General features: G+C 37.4%; 1 protein-coding gene across 1 annotated transcript in view; it reads left to right on the top strand.

Moving 5' to 3' along the window:
• The first annotated feature begins 5338 nt into the window (after window positions 1-5338).
• LOC135224303 (uncharacterized) overlaps window positions 5339-21370 on the top strand; it is a 235468-nt gene continuing 219436 nt past the window's right edge. Inside the window, exon 1 of the mRNA XM_064263166.1 lies at window positions 5339-6835. Within this exon, the coding sequence (XP_064119236.1) occupies window positions 6757-6835 (79 nt within the window). The 5' untranslated portion in view covers window positions 5339-6756. The remainder of the gene's footprint in view (window positions 6836-21370) is intronic.

Below are 21370 nucleotides of genomic sequence, written 5' to 3'. Positions count from 1 at the left end.
CGGGAGAGACGTGTTGCATTAAACATACACTTAAAGCCATGTTATCGTAATTCGTTTCTGAATAATTAAATAATTTAGTAGCCATAGATCACAATAAAGCCTCATAATTTCGAGGAACGAGGAAGTGAGCTATAGAACTCATAAAGGACAAACCTAAAAAGATACGAACCTACAAAACAAGATTCCACAAACGTCAACGATCTCATGTGAAGCCGCAGTGAAGGACAAAGTGAATAAAATTGAATAAAGAGTAATCATTTAGTGATGGACTGTATCAGCATCAGCATTTAATTTGAGCGATTAGAAAATAAATCCGATCATAAGAGCTTTTCGATAAATCGCTGCAATGCTCATTTGACATAATTAGTTCGTGCAATGCAATCCTTTGATCTGTTAATGGCTTATTTTTAATTCAAGGAAGTTATCAAAGCACCAATGATGGAAAAACAATATCAATTGCATATTCCTACATGTCCAGTTGCTAATCGGCTATTTTTTATATCCGATAATAATAATAATAATAATAATAATAATAATAATAATAATAATAATAATAATACGCCTGGGTAAATATAGAAAAAGGCAAAGTGACAAGGACTGAAGGGATAAAGATACGAAATGGGAACAGCATCAATCACAGATGAAACAGGATGCAAATACCTGGGAATAATAGAAGGAGAGGCTATAAAACACCAAGAGATGAAGTACACTATCAGGAAAGAATATATATAGACTTGATGCGACACTCAAGTCAAACCTCAACGCCGGAAACATGAAAGTCATAAACACATGGGCAGTACCAATAATCAGATACAGCGCAGGAATAGTGGAGTAGACGAATGTCCGGCGCTTGCACAGAACCAGTACAAAAACAGACGTGATTCACTAGCAAAAGCCACCCACTGGAGCCTGTGCAAGAACCACTAGCTAGCTTGCTGTAATAAGTGGTACGAACGAACACCAACCTGGAGTGATAGAAAACGATCATCAAAGAATCTCTGGGACTATGATAGCAGAACAGACAGGGTGATACATGTTAACAGACCTGACTTGACGTTGATTAACAAAATCAAGAAGAAAGTATCACTCATTGATGCTGCAATACCATGGGACACCAGAGTAGATGAGAAAGAAAGAGGAAAAAATGGATAAGTATCAAGACCTGAAAATAGAATAAGAAGGATATGGGCTATGCCAGTGGAAATTGTACTCATAATCATAAGAACACTAGGCACGATCCCAAGATCCCTGAAAAGGTACCTAGAAAAACTAGATGTCGAAGTAGCTCCAGGACTCATGTGGAAGTGTGTGCTAACAGGGCACATAGTGAGAAAAGTGATAGACTCCTAAGGAGACGAAGATGCAACCTGGAATTCCACAATATAAAACTCATCCAGTTGCGGGTAACAACGATAGTTTACGTGGTCAACCTGTTTTCAATACTGGCGGTGCGTAACGACCCTGGGGGATCGAGACTTTCCAACCCTATCCTCTCTTATATTACCGCATTTTTTTTAGGTATTGATATACATTAATAATGGAAATACTAATAACCTGTGTGAGACATTAGTGTACCTGTATTTGTGAGGACTGTTAGTTTTGGTACATAATTCTCCCTTGACAGTATTATTATTATTATTATTATTATTATTATTATTATTATTAGTATTATTATTATTATTATTATTCAGAGGATAAACACTATTCAAATAGAACAAACCTACAGGTCACTGGCATGAAATTCAAGCATCCAATGAATATGGTAATCATCTGAAAGAAATGACAGAAGATAACAGGAACTACAGAAAAGAGATAAATCAATAAATTAATAAATATTTAGGTAAAAATGCATAAATATTCTTAAAGTACAAGGTGAATTTTTCAGGGGAGTAATGCATGAGGACATAGGCACGTGACAAGCAGCCACATCCCAAAAAGTCAGAGGAGTAGGACTGAGCCATGCCCCACCCTTGGAAAAGATCCAAACGCCACTGCCCACTGATGCTTGCTGAAAACAGTTCCAAAACTCCAGAGTAAGAGGAAAATAGACCCCAAAAGAAGCCACAAAAGTCGTGAGGGGTAAACGAGTGATTGACCAACAATCCGTTTCCCCTTTTGAAAGGGAATCTCCGGCTAAGAACGAGACAAAAACCGCCTACATATTGGCCCTTTACGGCTGCGTAATCGATAGGCCGATGCAGAACAGTTTTACAGGCTCCAAAACCCTTCGCGAACCTATGCGAAAACTCTGCGACTGGTTCTCCCCTTTTCGCTTACTCGGGGAGTAAGCCTGCAAACTACTTTGTCGTTGATGTTGTTGTTGTTGTTGTTCTTATTGGGGGGCAAGAAAAGTCTATGGAAGAGCATAAAAACGTCTGAAAAAGGTGTTTCGCGTTGAGTTCAAGATACAGGAATTTTAGGATCGGATATTTATGATTTATTTATTAGAATCAAAATGCAAAAAATAAATCATGTGCATGTTAAACAGTGCAGAAAAATTATTTATAATAGAATATAACGTATATACTTTAATTTTCTTTGGTGAAACAAGGCTCTATTTGACCATAAATTTTAGCACGTTTTAATTTACATCAAGTTACGACTATAATGTTTACAACTTATGCGTGTGGGAAAAACCTTGTTTGAGTTCCCATTCTCTTCCTTCTTTCCCTCCTTTGTTTCTAGCATTCCGTGTGATAAAAATCCCTGTATTTATCTAAAGAATAATGTTTTTACAAACATTTAAAAGATACCAAATGTTATTCGCAATAAACTACGATTAGTTAAAAGAAAAGAGGTAGTAGACAACTAAAGGAGGCCAGCAAAAAATAAAAATGAGATAACAAGTAATATGTATTCTCTCTCTCTCTCTCTCTCTCTCTCTCTCTCTCTCTCTCTCTCTCTCTCTTTTAAATCTGTATCTCCCTACATATTTGTACTTGTTTTGAGGATTTTTTTGTGCTTATTGAAGTTCTCTCTCTCTCTCTCTCTCTCTCTCTCTCTCTCTCTCTCTCTCTCTCTCATCAGGACCATTTGTTTACTCCAGCAGTAAACCTGACAGGGCAAACGGTCCCCCCAAAATTCTCAAGATATGAATATGTTCCAGCAATTCAGCCATTCCTCGAGCTGATCAAAACTGATGGAACTGTCAGAAATGGAGGGAGAGGGAATATATATGCTGTATGAACTGATGGTATTTCAACAATACCGGATACAATAGGTGATTTATGAGCGCAAAATCTTGCAACCCCTCACTCCACTGCCTCTGGAGCCTCACTGTGGCCCATCGACACATACTAGACCCGACCAGGCTAAGTCCCACTAATTCCTCTGTTCTCATTTCTTGCTGTCTTTTTCAGCCATGATGATTGCCCTTTCATAGTTAGTAATGAACCAATGATTGTATGAAATTTACATCCTTGTACTGGGTAATTTCTAAGATATACCTTATGTATTTTTGCTTGTTCGGGTAGTATGCTAACAAACTACTGTGTTGTTGCTGTTCTTCCTCTTCTTCTTCTTGATGTTGTTGTTCTTGTTGGGAGGGGGGCGGGTAGGACGTTGAGTTAAAGGTTCAGGAATTTTAGAATAGGATATATATGAGTTATTCATTAGAATGAAAATGTAAAAAAAAAAAATAATGTGCATATTAAAGAGTACAGATCAATTATTTCTAATAGAATATAGCGTATTTATAGTCTTTTTCGTTGGTGAAACAACGCGCTATTCGACCGTAGATTTTAGCATGTACCCCTAGTAATCTGGAGGTCGGATCACGTCTTGTTTTGATTGAATCCATGGTCATTGGTAATTGAGAAACGCATAATGTGAAACTTACCTACTTATAAAACGTAATTGAAAACCATTATCCTATATTTGTGTTTCCTCTTGAACAACCAATAAGCAAATGAAGGAAGGAGTCACGAAGGAATTGCAGAGGAAATTATCCCAGTTTTAATTGTCGTTCCCTTATTTCCGAATGAGGTCCTTTCTCGGACAGCCCTCCGTAATTAGCAATTAAAAAAAATGATTTAACATATGATGGGCTCCTTCATTATTTTTCGTTCTAATCCTGAGAGTTCTTACAGCATAATAGGGTAATTATGCAAATTCGCGTTACGTAGATATAAGGGGAAAGAATAATTATGAATCCCTGAAACGACCTGTCTCTCTCGAAGGAGACGCTCGTCATCAGAGGGCGGTTTTTTTTATTTTTTTTATTTTTTTTTATCTTCTGCTTCGCTTTCATTGTTGTCACCAGTCGCAAGCACCTCGTCTTTGGGATAGTTGATTGTAACTTGAAACTGGCGTCGCATCTACCTAAAAGTTTGTTAAAGGAACGAGTGACTATAGTAGATTCACATCAACCGTGCATCTGATGTTTAGGCCCGTCCCTTACGACGATCCTGATTGGCTGTTGATAAGCCAATCACAGGGCTGGAAGCTCTCTGTCTCCCTCGAGAGTTCACATAGGCAGGATGTATGTTCCACTTCTCTTGAGGAATACGTCTTTCAAAGGTATCCTTCAGGATAGGTGGAACATACATCCTGCCTATGCGAACTCTCTCTAGAGACTGGGAGTTTCCAGCCCTGTGATTGGCTTATCAACAACCAATGAGGAGCGTCGTAAGGGACTGGCTTCGACATCAGATGCACAGTTGATGTGAATCTACTATAGGAATGCACACTGGCGTCGCAATTACCCAAAAGCTTTTTGGAAGAAAGCGTGATAAGTATGGAAAACTGGCGTTACAAATACCAACATATCTAAAAGGAATGATAATAGTGTGATATAGCACACAGCTTTACATCTACCGAAGCCCTGTGAGGAATTTATTGATCTGTTATTCCGACCTAACGTTACAACTTCCAAAATACTGCAAAGAATTGATTATTTGGTTTTAAAAACAGGCGATATTGTTAAGAAAGCCTCTGATGGATTTGATATTACTGATCTGAGTTGAAGCTAACCGAATATTTGCAAGAATATAAGGTATGGAAAACTGGTCAGTTCTCCAAAAGGATTTATTGAGTATCTATTACGAACTGGGGCCACAGCTACTGCGATTTTGTGAAGGGAAAGACGTCAAAGGTTTTCTGATATAAAAAGAACGAGCGATGGAATTTCCTTAACACTCCAAACACTTTCTCCAACAGAACGACAAGGTCAGCTAACATTACTACATCGTTCTTTATCTGCCTGCCTGTCTGTCTGTCTGTTTGTGTGTCTGTGTGTGTGTGTCTGTGTCTCTCTCTCTCTCACACACTCACTCACTCCCTCTCCCTCTCCTGCAGAGTGCCACTGGTCCCTACTCCCGCCGGCTCCGAAGCTTAGACTGTCCGTATCTGTGGCTCAGTGTGGCTCAGGCAGTCGACGGGACGGGATATTTCGCGCCCCTGTTCCGTCGCCTGACAAAACTCCCCTTCGGAGTCTTCAACCTATGTGACGAACGGCAGCAGCGGCAGTGCGTGTTTTTATCAGCAAGAGCACAAGATCAATAGAGACGCCCAAGAACATCTTGCTTTCATTTCTTTGATGAGTTTTGCAGCAATGTAAACAGTGCGTGCGAATACTTGGTCAAAATTGCATGAACTTTGTGCGAGAGGGAGAGCGAGAGTGAAAGAGAAAGAGAGAGAGAGAGAGAGAGAGAGCGAGAGACGGGACCAGCTAGGAGACACGAAATCCAAAGAACTTACCCGGCGGAGTCTGTTCGTTGGACGTGACGATGGAAAACACGTACTGCTGGAGATCTTGCTGTAACTGGTCAAGGTCTTGTTCATGGACTAGTGTGATGATCAAGTGACTTGCGCGTAACTTCGAGAAAATTTGCCCATTTTAGTTCGAGGTTTTGTAGTCCATAAATAAAAAAAATATATATAAATACTAATCCCTCCTACATCCTATTCTAAATCAGGATTTACTTGCAAACTGACTTGAATAAAGAAAACTGCAAACATACGGAAAGTAACAGGCGAGACAAACTTAGAATTATAAAGCGAAACACTATAATCATTTTAGTATCACACAGTATCAAATCCGTCACCAAGGAGCCTTCAAAAGTTCGCAAAGAAAACTTCAGAAAGACGCCAACATCGCATTGCACGTTCATTGCTCACATAAACGCAGATCGAGCTCCCCCAACAAAATCAAATAATACTGTCATCTCTTTAAGTATGAAACTTGACGAAGGTCATAAGAAGGCTGATTACAACAAAGGAAAGTCTCCTGAATTGATAGTTTAATTTTTAGTCATCAACGTGTCCTTAAAATTGGACTATAATAGCCCTCAGTATCTTGCAGCCCATCCCAGTGTAAACAATAAATTGCCAAGAAAGTACTCCCTGCATTAATGCTCTACAGGTACCACGAAACTAAAGAAAATGTATGTCCTTAATTAAAAAACAAAATAACGTAAACAAAAAATAAACCGAGTCGAAGACCATCAAACGTTCAAAAGAAAAAAAAAAAAAAAAGTAGAGAATCGTCAAGAGTCAACGTTCGTCCGGGAAAGTATGACGCAACGGAGCGTCAGCTGGAGTCAACCTGAGTAGGGAAACACAAACAAATTCCTTCCCTTTAATGTCGCCGCCACGAAACAAACGACAATCGTAACAAAATCAAGAAATGGACACCGGCAGCGATACCTCGAAATAAGAAAACACAACTCAGACGCCAGTTTCCTCGCAGTACCGATAGGTTTCGAAATAAAATAACAGAAAAGACAAAAAAGAAACGCAGAAACACAAACGCGGAAAATGTTTTGGATACTAAAGCGGTCAAAGTTCACGGCCAATCTGTTCAACAGCGTCATCAACAATAACATTTTGTATAAAGGTAAGTCCCCCAAAGGTGTGGGTGTGTGTTTTTGAATATGCATCTCATGCAAAATGTACCTGTTACGGACAAGTCACCTCCCCCCACCTCTCTCTCTCTCTCTCTCTCTCTCTCTCTCTCTCTCTCTCTCTCTCTCTCTCATTTAATTTATTATGATAAATATGAATGCATGCTGTTTATACAATACCATTACTTTTATCTACCTGATATATATATATCAACACCTACGTGCGCATGACAAAGAAAATTCTCTCTCTCTCTCTCTCTCTCTCTCTCTCTCTCTCTCTCTCTCTCTCTCTCTCTCTCTCTATATATAATATATATATATATATATAATATATATATATATATATATATATATTATATATTCCCTTCTATCTGATATGTACATAAACAACTTACGAGTATATACGCACAACAACAAAGAAAAAGTGTCTTTCTCTGCACAAATATATATATATATATAGTGTATATATATATATTATATATTATATATATACTATCATATATATATATATACTATATATATATATATATATATATATATATATATATATAATTATTAGCTCTGCAGCTATCAATTCCTAAGCCAGTCTTTGAAGTGAAGTGAGAGGCTGTGTAGTATAACGAAAAAACACGCAGGTATACTTAACGCCCCTTTAATACAGAGTTCTTTAAAACATCAATTAAATGGTCACGCGAAGAATATCTCATAAAATAGCGGCTATCTTTAGTCCCCTTTAATTACCACTCAAGAGTAACCTGCAAGTTTTAAGTAAAGGCTTTAATTTTCGCGTTTTTAGTTTTTATTCTTTTCATTTTTTTCGCGCGCCTTTGATCCACCCCGACATCAAGCCGCACAGAGATCTTCACTTCGTTATATTGATAAAAACTTGATAATAAATTTTTGCAACTGCAAGACTTACTTTAGAGGCAGAATCATGATTATTATTATATATATTACGATCAAAGAAAAGTGTTTAGGGTTCCGTGTGAATTTTGGCATTTCTTTATAAATGGAAAACCTGACCGTGTGCCATTAACATTGTAGGTTAGAATAATTTTCTGTATTAAAAACCCTACTAATTTTACTGCAGCAAAATATGAGTTTTATTCATCGCGGTATAGAAATCTTGTAACAGTGGCTGCAAAATTCGTAATTTTGCATCTCCACAACATCAACATGAGGAATTTTAATTTATTTTTAAAACTTACTTTTTGCTGCTAAGATGAATTAAAATTTCGTACTTTTGAATATGGAAAACTTACGCTGACTGTAGTAAATTACGGATTGTTTTCATTAGACTAAAAACAACCATTTTCATGGGAGCTATCCAGTGAATTGTATGAACTACGAAAGAGATGACTTAACCTGATGGTAGTAACATTAGCAGTCTTAGACATTTTCATACAGATAACTCATATTCCCGGCTGCACACTGCTCGTTTTGTCATTTCACAAATAAATCTTATCTCACCGATGGCTGCGTTAAAAAAAAATTATTAATTTCCGCACACAAACCGTGCAATATTAAGATTTTCAGGTCTATCCTTATTTCACCATTTGGAAAAATGTATTTTTTACAAATAAAACTTTTGACTGGACACTCATACTCCTACAATTTTGTTTTGCTGTTAATGGGATTAGCAAGTTTTTTCTTCATTCCGGATAGAATTAGCTCACGCTTTCCATTTCTGTAGGCAATTTCATTGCGTAGATAATGAACCTTATTTGTTCTGTTATAGCAAAATATTGTTGCCTGAATTGAAGTTATACTTATGTTTTGTCTGAAAAAAAGGATTTATTTTTCCGTTAGTCTTCGCAGTGTTGTTGGAAATTGTTGTTGGAAATATATGATATTCAAGAAATACACTGACATACACTTATATATAGTAAGTGCCTTACTTTGGCAATGTCAAATATGAATATAAATTTTTTTTACTTACCTGAATCGACAGTCATTTTATCATTGAATTTTCGTTTCAGCTATGTATCAAATGTGTCTCTCTCATCATCCAGGATGTAAGGTGAGAGCGACACACTTGAGACTTTGCAGGAACAGGAAGTCAGTGATGAAATCACCGTCAGTGCAGCACTAGTCTTTGTAAAAACCAAAGCAAATTTAAGTCGTACACTAAGTTCACTAATAATTGCCAATTAATGCTAAAGTACGATTCAGTGACAGACATTGTTACCCTTGACAATGAGGTGAACTTGAGAATATCTGAATGATTCACAAAATTCGAACCAAACTCCAACGACCAACTAAAGCGACAAGGAACCATCATTTAAAGGCAGTCCATCAACAACTCTCAAAAACGCTTCAGTGGTATGGTCGGTATGGTGTTGGCGCACCACCTCCGTGGCAGCGAGTTCGATTCCCGGGCATTCCATTGAGGTGTGAGAGATGTGCATTTCTGGTGATAGAAGTTCGCTCTCGACGTGGTTCGGAAGTCACGTAAAGCCATTGGTCCCGTTGCTGAATAACCACTGGTTCCATGCAACGTCAAAACACCATACAAACAAACATCGACAACTTTCAGTCCTCATTTACGTACGACTTTCTTAACTTTGTTAGCTTCTGAACTTCCCTTGTATTCACTGTCGCTCATATGTGAGGTTCAGAACCGGTTTTCAAACGAAGTAGAGACCTTACCCCAGAGTTAGACTCGCTTTTTGACACATTCATGGATTATTATTAGACGCTTGTCTAACAAGTAATATACTTTAATGCTGTTTAATCATCCCTTTAAACTGAAGCTCATGATTAATTTAATGTAGAGGGAAATATATATGTCAGTGATAATGTTCACTCCACGATTCCAGGATTGTCTGTAGGTTTTAAATAGAAAATGCCAAAAATTGCCTCTTGCACCAAACCGCTATAACATCGGTAGTTATTTTTTTTCCGCGTGGTTGGAACATTAATCGCTTTTTTTTTTTTTTTTTTTTTTTTTTTTTTTTTAGGGGTTTTCACCGTAGGGTTCGTTACCCCACAGAGCTCACAGTTCCACTTTTGTCTATGACTTGTTTCGAGTTGTTGCTTCGGCTTGTAAGGATCAAGAAGACTGGTTTGGGCTTCTGGGTCCGTCACAATGAGCTATTACGACTTTATTAACACCAGCATGTGCAGTTGATTATTTTAAAAACTCATATCAACACTGATAAAACTGTAGTATACCATTTTAGAATAATTGAACTTTAATTTGTCACACTTCTGCATTTCGTAGCACGTCGATAATTCAGTGAGTATCTGAAGGAAAAGAAGTCCTTCCACCATCTCTGGGGCTTTGGCCATGAGTCTAGCAACTTCATCTCAAAACCATTCCATTACATTCTTGTCGAAGACATTCAAGTCTAGACTAATAGCAAGTCGTCACGATGAACCCAGGGAACCCAAACTGAGTAATTAGTGAAACATATATTTTACATGAAAACCGACTCTCACTACTAAGCCCTCAGCGATCAGTGTATAGTAGATATTCTTGTGCATTATATACGAGCCAATATATCAGTGTTACAACATGATGTAAAGAAATTGTCTTAAAACACTCTAATAATTGTTTTACATCACAGTGACCGCTTTTTTGCTGACGAGGGAGACTTATTGTATACAGGTACCATTAGAGTAGTTCCGATTGTTTGTTTGTTTAATTGCATGGTGTTTTTACGTTGCATGGAACCAGTGGTTATTCAGCAACGGGACCAACGGCTTAACGTGACTTCCGAATCACGTCGAGAGTGAACTTCTACCACCAGAAATACATATCTCTAGCACCTCAGTGGAATGCCCGAGAATCGAACTCTCGGCCATCGCGGTGGCAGGTCAATACCATACCGATCACGCCACTGAGGCGCTTTACTAGAGAGACTGAGGCAACAAAGCTAGATGAGAAAATGTTCGAAAACACATCAAAGGTGCAACTACGCAGCGGCGGTAACATCTCAACGTAAGGCGGGGGTGGGTTTATGTTGGGTAGGTTGTGTGGGTGGGGGTTGGGGAGGGGTGAGGAAGAGGGTTCGTAATTGGTGTCCTAAGGATGAGTGTGTGCAACGCATTGATGAATGCTACACAAGTGCGCTGTCGTTTCTATTCGCGGGAAATGAATCAATCAGGTGGGTATTCAAGTATTTTTACCCCGATACTTTATCGAGCATTCAAAGACGCCGTCATTACCCACTACGTTCTCTCGCTATCATGAAATCGTTGACGTCATAGGATGTTGCCAATGCTTTAATTTTTTTACCTTGTTGTGCCCATTTCACTGGTTTATCCTGATTAACTGCTTCTTTTAAAGGACCGCATATATAGCTTCGGGGTCACCGGGTGTAGACAGCTTTACACCCTTATTTTACATTAGTTATTAAGGCGGTGACCTAAAAGCACGTTATCTGGCATCCTTTAGAATCTTACTGTTAGGTTTTGCACTAAGTAGCCTATATTTAATAGTGTTGAGTTCAAGCATTGGGACTTATGAGGTCATTCAGCGCTGAAATGGAAATTGACATTAAAAGGTGGAACAGGAGGAAAACCTCCAAGCAGTTACACTACGATTCAAGTATTAGGAGAGGGTGGAAAGTAAGATGAAGAAAGAGAATATGAAAGGAGCTACAGTAAAAGGAACGAAAGTGGTTGCAGCTAGGGGCCGAAGGCACGTTGTAAAGAACCTTAAGTAATGCGTACAGTCCACCGCATGAGGTCCACTGACGGCACTATCCTCCTACGGAGGGTTTTTAATAGTTGCCGACAATCATTGCTATATTATGTTCATTGCCGCTATGTAGCGCAAAATAAAACTCACTTGACTTCATTAATGACACCAATTTCGGGGAATTTATGTAAACAGATTATTTTAGTAAGGCACCGGACTTTGGGTACCTTACGAAAGTTCGTCTGCAAGTGCTAAAAAGATGTCAGGAACTGTGTAAAGCCATCCTTTAGTCCTGGGAATGTGTTCTTTGGGAATGCCAAGTTGTTTCATGAAAACTCATGAACTTGTAATTCAAATTCTTTGTTAATATTATAAAAATGAACAAAATTTCGTATTCGACAGAGAAAAAATATAATATCAGCATAAAAAAATTCAAGAGCAAATAATAAGAGATGTAGTAGAAATAGCAGTTGGTCAGTTTATTTTTTTTTCTCTGTTTATTACTTGTTATGTATATTAAGTTGTTCACGTACAGTCACGTACTACGCTATCTTGCCAGTGTAAAAGAGATTTTATCATGATAGTGCTTGTGTGTGTGTGTTTGCTCATACACGTGCGCATGCGCTCTCGTGCGTGCGACCTGACAAACCGGTGGACTGGTGCCTATAGCAATTAATCAACATTAGTTAAAATTTCATCTGCTTTCAACGAACTGCTAAAATTATTCTTTCTGTTATCTTTGTTAGTATTTTCGTCTCTCAAATAGTCCCAATTCTTTTTGTTTGTCTGTTCATTCATTTATTTATTTTCATATTATTTACCTACCTTGTTCTATTATTTCTTTATCTATTCCATTTTTTTTTTTTTTTTTCTTTTTTTTTTTTTTTTTTATACCCGAGCGTCACTTTTTTCTGGGCGCTCCCTACCGCATCCGGCCAAAGACTGACCGTGCGTTTATCACTGAGCGATCGAATGGGACGTCTTTTTAAGAAAAAATCTCCAAGAAAGACTCAGCTTCGGAAGTGTCGACGATTCATCCTCGTATATATCTCACGATCTCTTAGGCCTGATGTGCTGAACACGTATCCCCTCGAGAGATCGCGTCTATCTATCTATCTATCTTAGCAGCGGCCGGAGGAGAATCGAGATAACGGACGGAAGAGAAAAAAAAGAAAGAAAAAAAAAAACCTATACATTTATTGTAGAAAATGAGGTGTAAAGCCTCAGGGACAGTACGCAATCAGGGAACGGGGAAAACTCTGAAGCTCTCTATATTAATTTGTGGTGCGACTCACTTTCTTCACCTCGGAAGTTGGTTTGTGTCTTTTTATGTAATTCTTTATATGTTACAAGTAAAAAACGCAGAAATAAAAAACACTCGCTCGTACAAGCTTGTAATCAAACTGATAAACACGAGAGTCGGTATCAAACAAGTTTTTTTTTTTTCTTCCTCAGGGGTATTTACCAACAGAATTCAGTAATCAGGTCACTAGTAAGGTCTCAAAAGATTCGACGCAGAGGGGCCTGTAATTATGTTGGGCAACGGCGTCTAAAAATAGCAGATGCAGGCGACACAGGTGTCCAGAAATCATTAGGTGTAATGATGGCTGCTGGCATCACACTTTCACCACACCTAATCAAAAAGAGATGAAGGGAGGCGTGCGCCTTCTAATGCAAAAGCTTCTAGCGTATCAAAAATAGACTAACAAGCAAAAAGAGACGTCGAAGTTTCATTGTCGCAATCGAGTTGTCTGTACAGCGTATAATGAAACTCTCAGCTGCGGCCCATGAAAATATCAGCCATGGACCGATGGTGGCCTGTGTTGTTGGCACCTATAGCGTTGCCAGACGCACGTCGATGGCCAACTTTAACCTTGAATAAAATCAAAACTACTGAGGCTAGAGAGCTGCAATTTGGTGTGTTTGATGATTGGAGGGTGGATGATCAACATACCGATTTGCAGCTCTCTAGCCACAGTAGTTTTTAAGATCTGAGGGCGGACGGACAGACAGACAATAGCCATCTCAACCGTTCTCTTTTACAGAAAACTAAAAACCGATAACTTTTCTAATCTGGAAAAATGAAGAGGTCTAGAATAAGGTCAAAGTTACCACTGGTAACAAAGGGCTGATCGCCAAAGTGGTCCTTTTTGAATCTCGGAATGATACATCTTACGCAGAACAATAGGAAATTAGTCTTTATGTTGGTGTGGCCAGAAAAGGCTCTCTCTGGAATGTAGCCAAAAAAGGGAAAACCTCAGAGGAACATTAGGTAATTACACAGTAACTGTGGCTTGTAAACGTGTAAAACAACGTATACAAGGTTAGTGGTTTTTTTAAAACCTGTAATGAAAACGCTATATTTCAGTAGGGTTACAAAGTGAAAAAAAAAAGAATGAAATATGTAATAAGTAGGTCTACAGCTTGGAGAAGAAATGTATTTTTTTTGGTAAGTGTGTGAGTGTGAAAAATACGATTTCTAAATTTCTTGTGTGTTTACATTAAACAAATGAATTGAGAATAGTCGCTTATTCGTTTCGGTGACTTCTCAGACCTCACTGTGACCAACTGCCGCTCACATCTGACTGTTAAGGTCTGTTACAAGATTGATTTTTAATGATTAGGGAATCAGTGTATCTCCCCATGCCTATGAAGAGTCATGGCAAAGGATGTGCCAATGATATCTGGCTTTATTTGTATAATTTTTTTTTTTTGGCTAAGGATTGTGGGATTAGGTAAAAATGAAATGTAATTCACGGCGCTGTTATGTTTAACAACGAAGGAAGAGAATAAATGAGCGTGGGTTATATTAAATAAAAAACAGAGAGTGAAAAATGATTATTGCTTATATTGCCCTAACTCAATGTGTATGTCATGGCAATTTAAGGGTATTTACAAAAAATTGAGGAAATATGGTACCATATGGCATGAAAAAGGGAGGACATGAAAAATGACGGAAAGGTTGAAAATGACAGATGACTGTTTATCATTGTAAAATAAAAAGCATATGAGATTGTACTAGGCTAATAACTTTATTCTTTTTTTTAGAAGACAGATCATTCACGTAAGTATAAAGTTATTCTTGAAGACAATTTGGTTTTCGCACACATACCGGTGACAAGAACGAACTACTGCGTGGTCCATTGGCTTAGGAGTCGGATAACTATATAAATAGGGTGAAGACCAGATGCTTTCGACTTTAGCGTAGAGACCTCTCAACTTTTTATTTCTCTCTCTTTAAACAAGTACCCCCTTGAATTATCAGACCTATTACCTATACCCCCCTTGATCTGAAAATGAGTCTATTATGGCTACAGATTCAAACTAATACAGTACGGAACTGTAATGAAAGGGACATTATGAACTTATGTTACAAAGACTTTATTATACAGATAAATCAGTGGCATCGTAACTCTCTCTCTCTCTCTCTCTCTCTCTCTCTCATTTCTTTTTCTCTGTTTGTAAGCCGCTGGCTAAGAAGTGGCACATAAGTTTTTGAAAATGTGTAATGATAAATGTTATCATGATAGCTGAAATATATATGCCGTAAAGGAATAATAAAAGCAGAAAAAAAAAATCTATTGAGAAAGAATCAGTTTTATGTGAAGCCAAAAAAATAAAGGGTAATCGACTGATATATAATTAAATAATAATACTCATAATAATAATAATAATAATAAGAAGAAGAAGAAGAAGAAGAAGAAGAAGGAGGAGCCTTCTCAGAGGGCAGTAGCATTAAATATTATAGCTGTTTCAACGGCATTTAATTTATATAGAATGTTCTCAAGTTCTTCTTATTGTCTTTTTCTGATACACCAGTTACATGTTGATGAGAAAAAGATAATAAGAAGAATTGAGAAGATTCTATATAAAATTAAATGCCGTTGAAACACAGCTATAATAATAATAATAATAATAATAATAATAATAATAATAATAATAATAATAATAATAATAATAATAATAATAATAATAATAATAATAATCTGTGGTGCCTTAAATCTGAAGTCAATAGCCCGTGTGGGCTTGTTCCATTTGAATAGGGTTCATCCTCTGAATAATAATAATAATAATAATAATAATAATAATAATAATAATAATAATAATAATAATAATAATAATAATAATGGTGAGGAAATTCACAATGAGGTCGGTGTAAATATATATCAAAAATACATATGCAATAGAGAGCTTTCGAGAACCTGCTCGATTCTCCCATCGCCAATAATAATCTATTAATATAATAATAATAATAATAATGCAAAAGAAAATCTGACAAGATAAAATAAACGTAAACCAAACAGATAAATGAAATTAATAGGAAAAATAAACCTTTCACCAAGAAAACAGCCACATCTTCGTACTCGCTACACACAAATTCAAAATATTTACATTCAAATCTCGCGTTACTTTATAAACGCTGGGAAACCGATATTCAGTCTCACTTTAGGCAAAGACAAATATCCTCCTGTAACCTATAATTCTACGAACTTGGCGACGTGACTAGAAATTTAGCTGCAGGTTACATCCAGTGGTCTGGAAAGGAGAAATGTACTTTATGATGGTCATTCACCAACTGAAATATAATCATATATTTTTCCCGAAGGCGGCGCCCTTTGAATGCGCCACCTTTCCGACCGAGTTTCGGTATTTTCGGATGAATTATCTAGACAAGCGATTCTCCCCACTGGATGCAAACCATTACAGTTAACTATCTACCAGGTACATAGGTTGATGCTTAGGCCACCTCCCTGCCTCACTCAAAAACGAACGCCCTCTATGTATACACATATACATTTATAATGCATACACATACATAAAGGCAGTCACCCTCTCACTGACCAACCAGACCCAACGCTGCTTAAATGCACTGGCCGAGAGACCAGTAGTAAAGACAAAAGTACTAAAGAATTGGCTGCACTTACAGCCCATAACTTCGCGAATGCTCGTAAAATTCTTAATACGAAATCGAATATGTCTGAATATTTACATCAAAGTCTCGGCTTTCGTTTGGAGCAAAAAAAAAAAAAAAAAAAAAAGGAACAATATTACCGCAACTAAGCAAAATTCCTGTTCACTGTGTAAACACATAACAATACCTAATCAAGAACTCCAAGAAATTTCTCTTTATTTCATCAGTCAAAAATCGTCTGAGATGTTTCATGAACAGACAGACGGGCGAATGAACAAAACCTATCCAGCATAGTTTGCGGAGACAGAGGAACTCTTTACTAGTTTTTTGTCTTTGCAGAACTGGTTAAAAACGGCCGACATTTTTACTTTGCATATTCATGGGCTCCCCAGAAAAGAAACTGAATTTACCTAACGAGACCCGAATTTTGCACGTTCCTATCACCTGTGCCTGCCACAGAATGAAAATATTCAAACCAACATTTCCTTTAGCGGGAGCAACTGCGCAGTAGCATATTTTCGTTTGAAAAATAGTTGTTACTATTACTATTATCATCAATATTAACTTTCTTTTAAAAGGCAGCTTAATAATAATAATAATAATAATAATAATAATAATAATAATAATAATAATAATAATAAGAAAAGAAACTGGGAAGAACTAGATACTGATTTTTGGGATGAAAATGTAAGACTCATCCCCATGCCTTTCCTAATAATTATGATACTTCTACGTTAGTGTCATCTGGCTTTCATTGATGGCTACACTCCACACACAGTACCACACACGGAGAAGGCTCTTTTGTTATTATAGTTCTTTGTTAATTCATTCACAAAGTTATGACTCTACCCCTTACTGGAACAGTGGTAAAAAATTAAGATCAGGTGCGTTGTCCTATTAAAATTCCGCCTAACTTTACGTACAAGCAGATGATTTTTCATCATGTACTGTATCCATACACAAATACACATCCACATACACACACACACGCATATATATATATATATATATGTGTGTGTGTGTGTGTGTGTGTGTGTGTGTGTGGGTGTGTGTGTGTGTGTGTGTGTGCTTGTGTATGTGTGTGTGTGTGTGTAAAAAGTAGAATTTCTGCAGACTCTAATCTTGGTTCTTATGACAGATCTCATGCCATAATTGAATCTTTAGCCGTATACCTCAAAAATGATTACTACTATATATACGTTTTTGATTCTAAGTTTACCTTTCGGATTGATTACTCTTTTGTTCGTATATAACGAACATAGTACGAATATTCTTAGCTGATAGCCCAAAAGTGGTCACTAAACGATTTACTATGAATGGTAGTAAATATCACACTGAGATCTTGATAACAAAGTTGATAGCAGGTAAATAAGTTACAGGTACATATTCTAGGGACACTCCGTTTCTTTAACCGCAGACCATTCCACTCACTATTTATAATAAGAAAATACGACGTCTTTCTGGTGTACAGAATTTGTAACTTTCATTTTCAAAGGATTTCATGTCATCTTCAGACGTAACATAATACCAAGCGAATCAAGTAACCTCAATACTTTTCTTTTTGGAAATGTATATCTTTTATTTAGCAACTTTTATTTTTGCCCAATAGATTTAACAAAGATAAACGGGAAAAACAAAGACGAATCCAGTTGTTGGATATGATAAAAAAAACCAATTTGATGGAAAAAGCAATTGTCTAAAATCACGTAAATTAACATGTCACATGTTTACATTTTAATTTATTTTTAATTTTTTAAATTTTTTTGGCCAATTCTCGCTGTACTTCAGAAATGTGGCAAAAGCTTCTTCGTATTGAAGTCTCGAATGCGGCTCCGTGTTCTATACAAATGGTCACGAGAGCTATACCAGCTGTATCTGGTAAACATGATACAGTTATCGACAACCCATCCCGCTTAGCTAGTTCCCATCCTGCTGCCGTTCCTTACACAAGTAATAATCAGGATTCTTAGGGGAAAAAAAACATGAAAAATTAGAACATATCTGAAAGCTGAACGTCATTTTATGTCAATTCACTCTCAATTACGTGTGAATTCAGCGCAGTAGAGCATTGGCCTGAAATGAAACTGCCATTGTGTTATCTCATCCGAGAAAGTTGGGGCGGGGGGCGGGGGGGCGGGGGTGGGTGGGGGGGGGGCGGGGCTCTTGGTCCTTATGGCTACTCATTTTATTGATCTATGACAAGCCATAAACTACGATCACCATTAATCTTCAATTCTGGTTTTTTTTTTTGGTTTTATGGTCATCATGTCGTGTTGATATTCCTCTTCCCCCCCACAGCTCCCCCCCTCCCCCCCTCCCCCGCCCCAACCCCCGGGGAAAAACAATCGCTCACGGACGCATCAAAGAAGGAATTATCGACGCGACCTGAATCTGTACATTTCTTGTCATGAACCCACTTCAGTTTCAATTTTAGACCGTCCGACGTTTTCTTCAATCGGAGCCGATGGCGGAACCCCATTACGGGCTGCTCTAAGAGCAAGAGCCCGTGCCAGCACAAGGCTGGCTTAACCTTCAACAACAACAACAACAACAACAACGATGGCGGAACTGTTTCCGTAATCGGTTTAAAGATGGCGCTGAGAACCTCACTATACATTCATTCACCTGTCGCTGCCGCCTATCTCTTCGCCTCGGCAACGCAACGCAGGTGTGAAACATTCATATAAAGGCTGCATTGTTATACGTATAGCCTCTAGCAAGGTTCATGATAATCCATTTTACCGCGAACGCCATTTAAAGGGGAAGTATTTGTTTGTTTTTTTTTTTTTTATTTTTTTTTTTTTTTTTTTTTTTTTTTGCTCGGACAAAACACAATAGGTCAACAAAACGAGGTTGAAATGTTCATTATTATTTTTCACGCCGCCCGAGTTGCAAAAACTGAAGCTTAGCAAACGGGAGAACTGAAATCAATTACGGACTTGTATTGTTTATTCCAGAATTACCGATTCCCCTTTTGTTTGCTGCCCACTCTTTTCCTCGAGATTTTAATGACGGAAAAAAATACACACGCAAAAAACAACAAATATACAAACACACGCAAGCGATTCTTCTGGCGCGTTCAGTCACACAGCTTTAACCCTACGCTTCGTCATGATGCATCATGCACTGCATGCATACGCAATGGAGCCACGGGGATTACTATGAACTGGACTTTGGAACCAGAAGAAATGCAGTGGGTGCATTTCACACTGCATTTCGCTTTCTTCGTGCATTCTATGCACGCCTATTTCTTACGATTCAGGGATGAAAGTTATGTCAGGTTATATATTAAGGTAAATTTGTTAGAAGTCTAGCAGGTGGCAAACGGACATTGCTTAATATTGTTTTTTTTTATCATCCTTGATATATTATATATATATATATAAATATATAGTTATATATATATATATATATATATATGCGTGGCTATACACACATATGTGTATATGTATTGTATATATAATAAGATATATATATAATCTATATATATATATATATATATATATATATATATATATATATATAATAATATATATACATACACACACATATATATGTATATGTATGTGTGTTCATTTATATAACATGTAAATAAATATATATATATATATATATATATATATATATATAATATATATATATATATATTACATATACGTATATGTACTATGTGTATATATGCATATATATATATATATATATATATATATATATATATATATATATATATATATACTAAATACATGAGTATATAAGAAAATATTCATATTGCCTTCATACTATATACACCTGCGTTTCGATTTGCATACAAACACGTCGTCGTCAAATGAGTCACTGCATCACTAGACGATTCACCGTTCACACCTTCACTGACATTTTTTTTTTTTTTTTTAGGAATCATGCAGCAGGTGTAATGAGGGTTTATTTCCGTCTAGAGGAAACATTCCGCACGCAAAGGCTCGCTGGCTGCGTTGCTGTGTCCCTTTCCCCTCTCTTGGGGAAGAGACTAAACTACTAAACATTCCCTCCTCATCATTTTGAGATTAACGCAGATTACGCGAGCTGCTGCGTAGTCAAAGGGGGAGGAAATCGAAAGATATAGTCCATAGAATGCCCATAGATACGGGGCTGCATTAGCTATCCATTTTAGGCCCGACTTTCGTTCCGCTAGGCACCGGCCGATTTATCTCACTCCAGCGTTGTGACAAGAGAGAGAGAGAGAGAGAGAGAGAGAGAGAGAGAGAGAGAGAGAGAGAGCAAAAAAATTAATTTGCCAAAATATCCATAATCATTGTAGCATAGGTACGGTTGCATTACCCATGAGAGAGAGAGAGAGAGAGAGAGAGAGAGAGAGAGAGGGGGTAAAAAATTTTATTTGCCAAAATATCCGTAATCATTGTGGGATACATACGGCTGCATTAGTCATCCATTTTAGGCCCAACTATCTCACACCAGCGTTGTGGCAATAGAGAGAGAGAGAGAGAGAGAGAGAGAGAGAGAGAGAGAGAGAGAGAGAGAGAGAGAGAGAGAGCAACAAATTTAATTTGTCAAAATATCCAAAATAATCATTGTGGCAATTCACCATCAATCATCTCCACCTTCGTTTCTTAACGCTGCCACAATCCTGGGAAAGATGCTCTCTAGACGCATTGAACGAACGTTCATACCTATATCTTGATAAATGCCCACAAAGCGAGGATATATATATACGTCGTCGGAAGTCACTTTACTGACGAGAAAAAATCCCGCAAGAAATATTAATCGGAGGGTAGAGATAAATGAATTCTCAAAATGAAAAAAAGGAAGAAAAAAAAATCATCCTTTCAGTTAAAGAAATCAGCGGAGTCATTGAGCTGCTTCCTGAGAGAAACAAGATTAGAGAAGGGAAGAATCTTTTTCAATCTGGAGATAAAGACTTCACAGCGCAAAGTAATGAGATCCCAAAACCTACGTAGCTGGGTAGTGGCATCG

Source organism: Macrobrachium nipponense, chromosome 12 (genome assembly GCF_015104395.2).
Source record: "Macrobrachium nipponense isolate FS-2020 chromosome 12, ASM1510439v2, whole genome shotgun sequence".
NCBI classification, from domain to species: domain Eukaryota; kingdom Metazoa; phylum Arthropoda; class Malacostraca; order Decapoda; family Palaemonidae; genus Macrobrachium; species Macrobrachium nipponense.
Note: the sequence above shows the minus strand (reverse complement) of the source record. Positions and strands in the feature narration are given on the sequence as shown.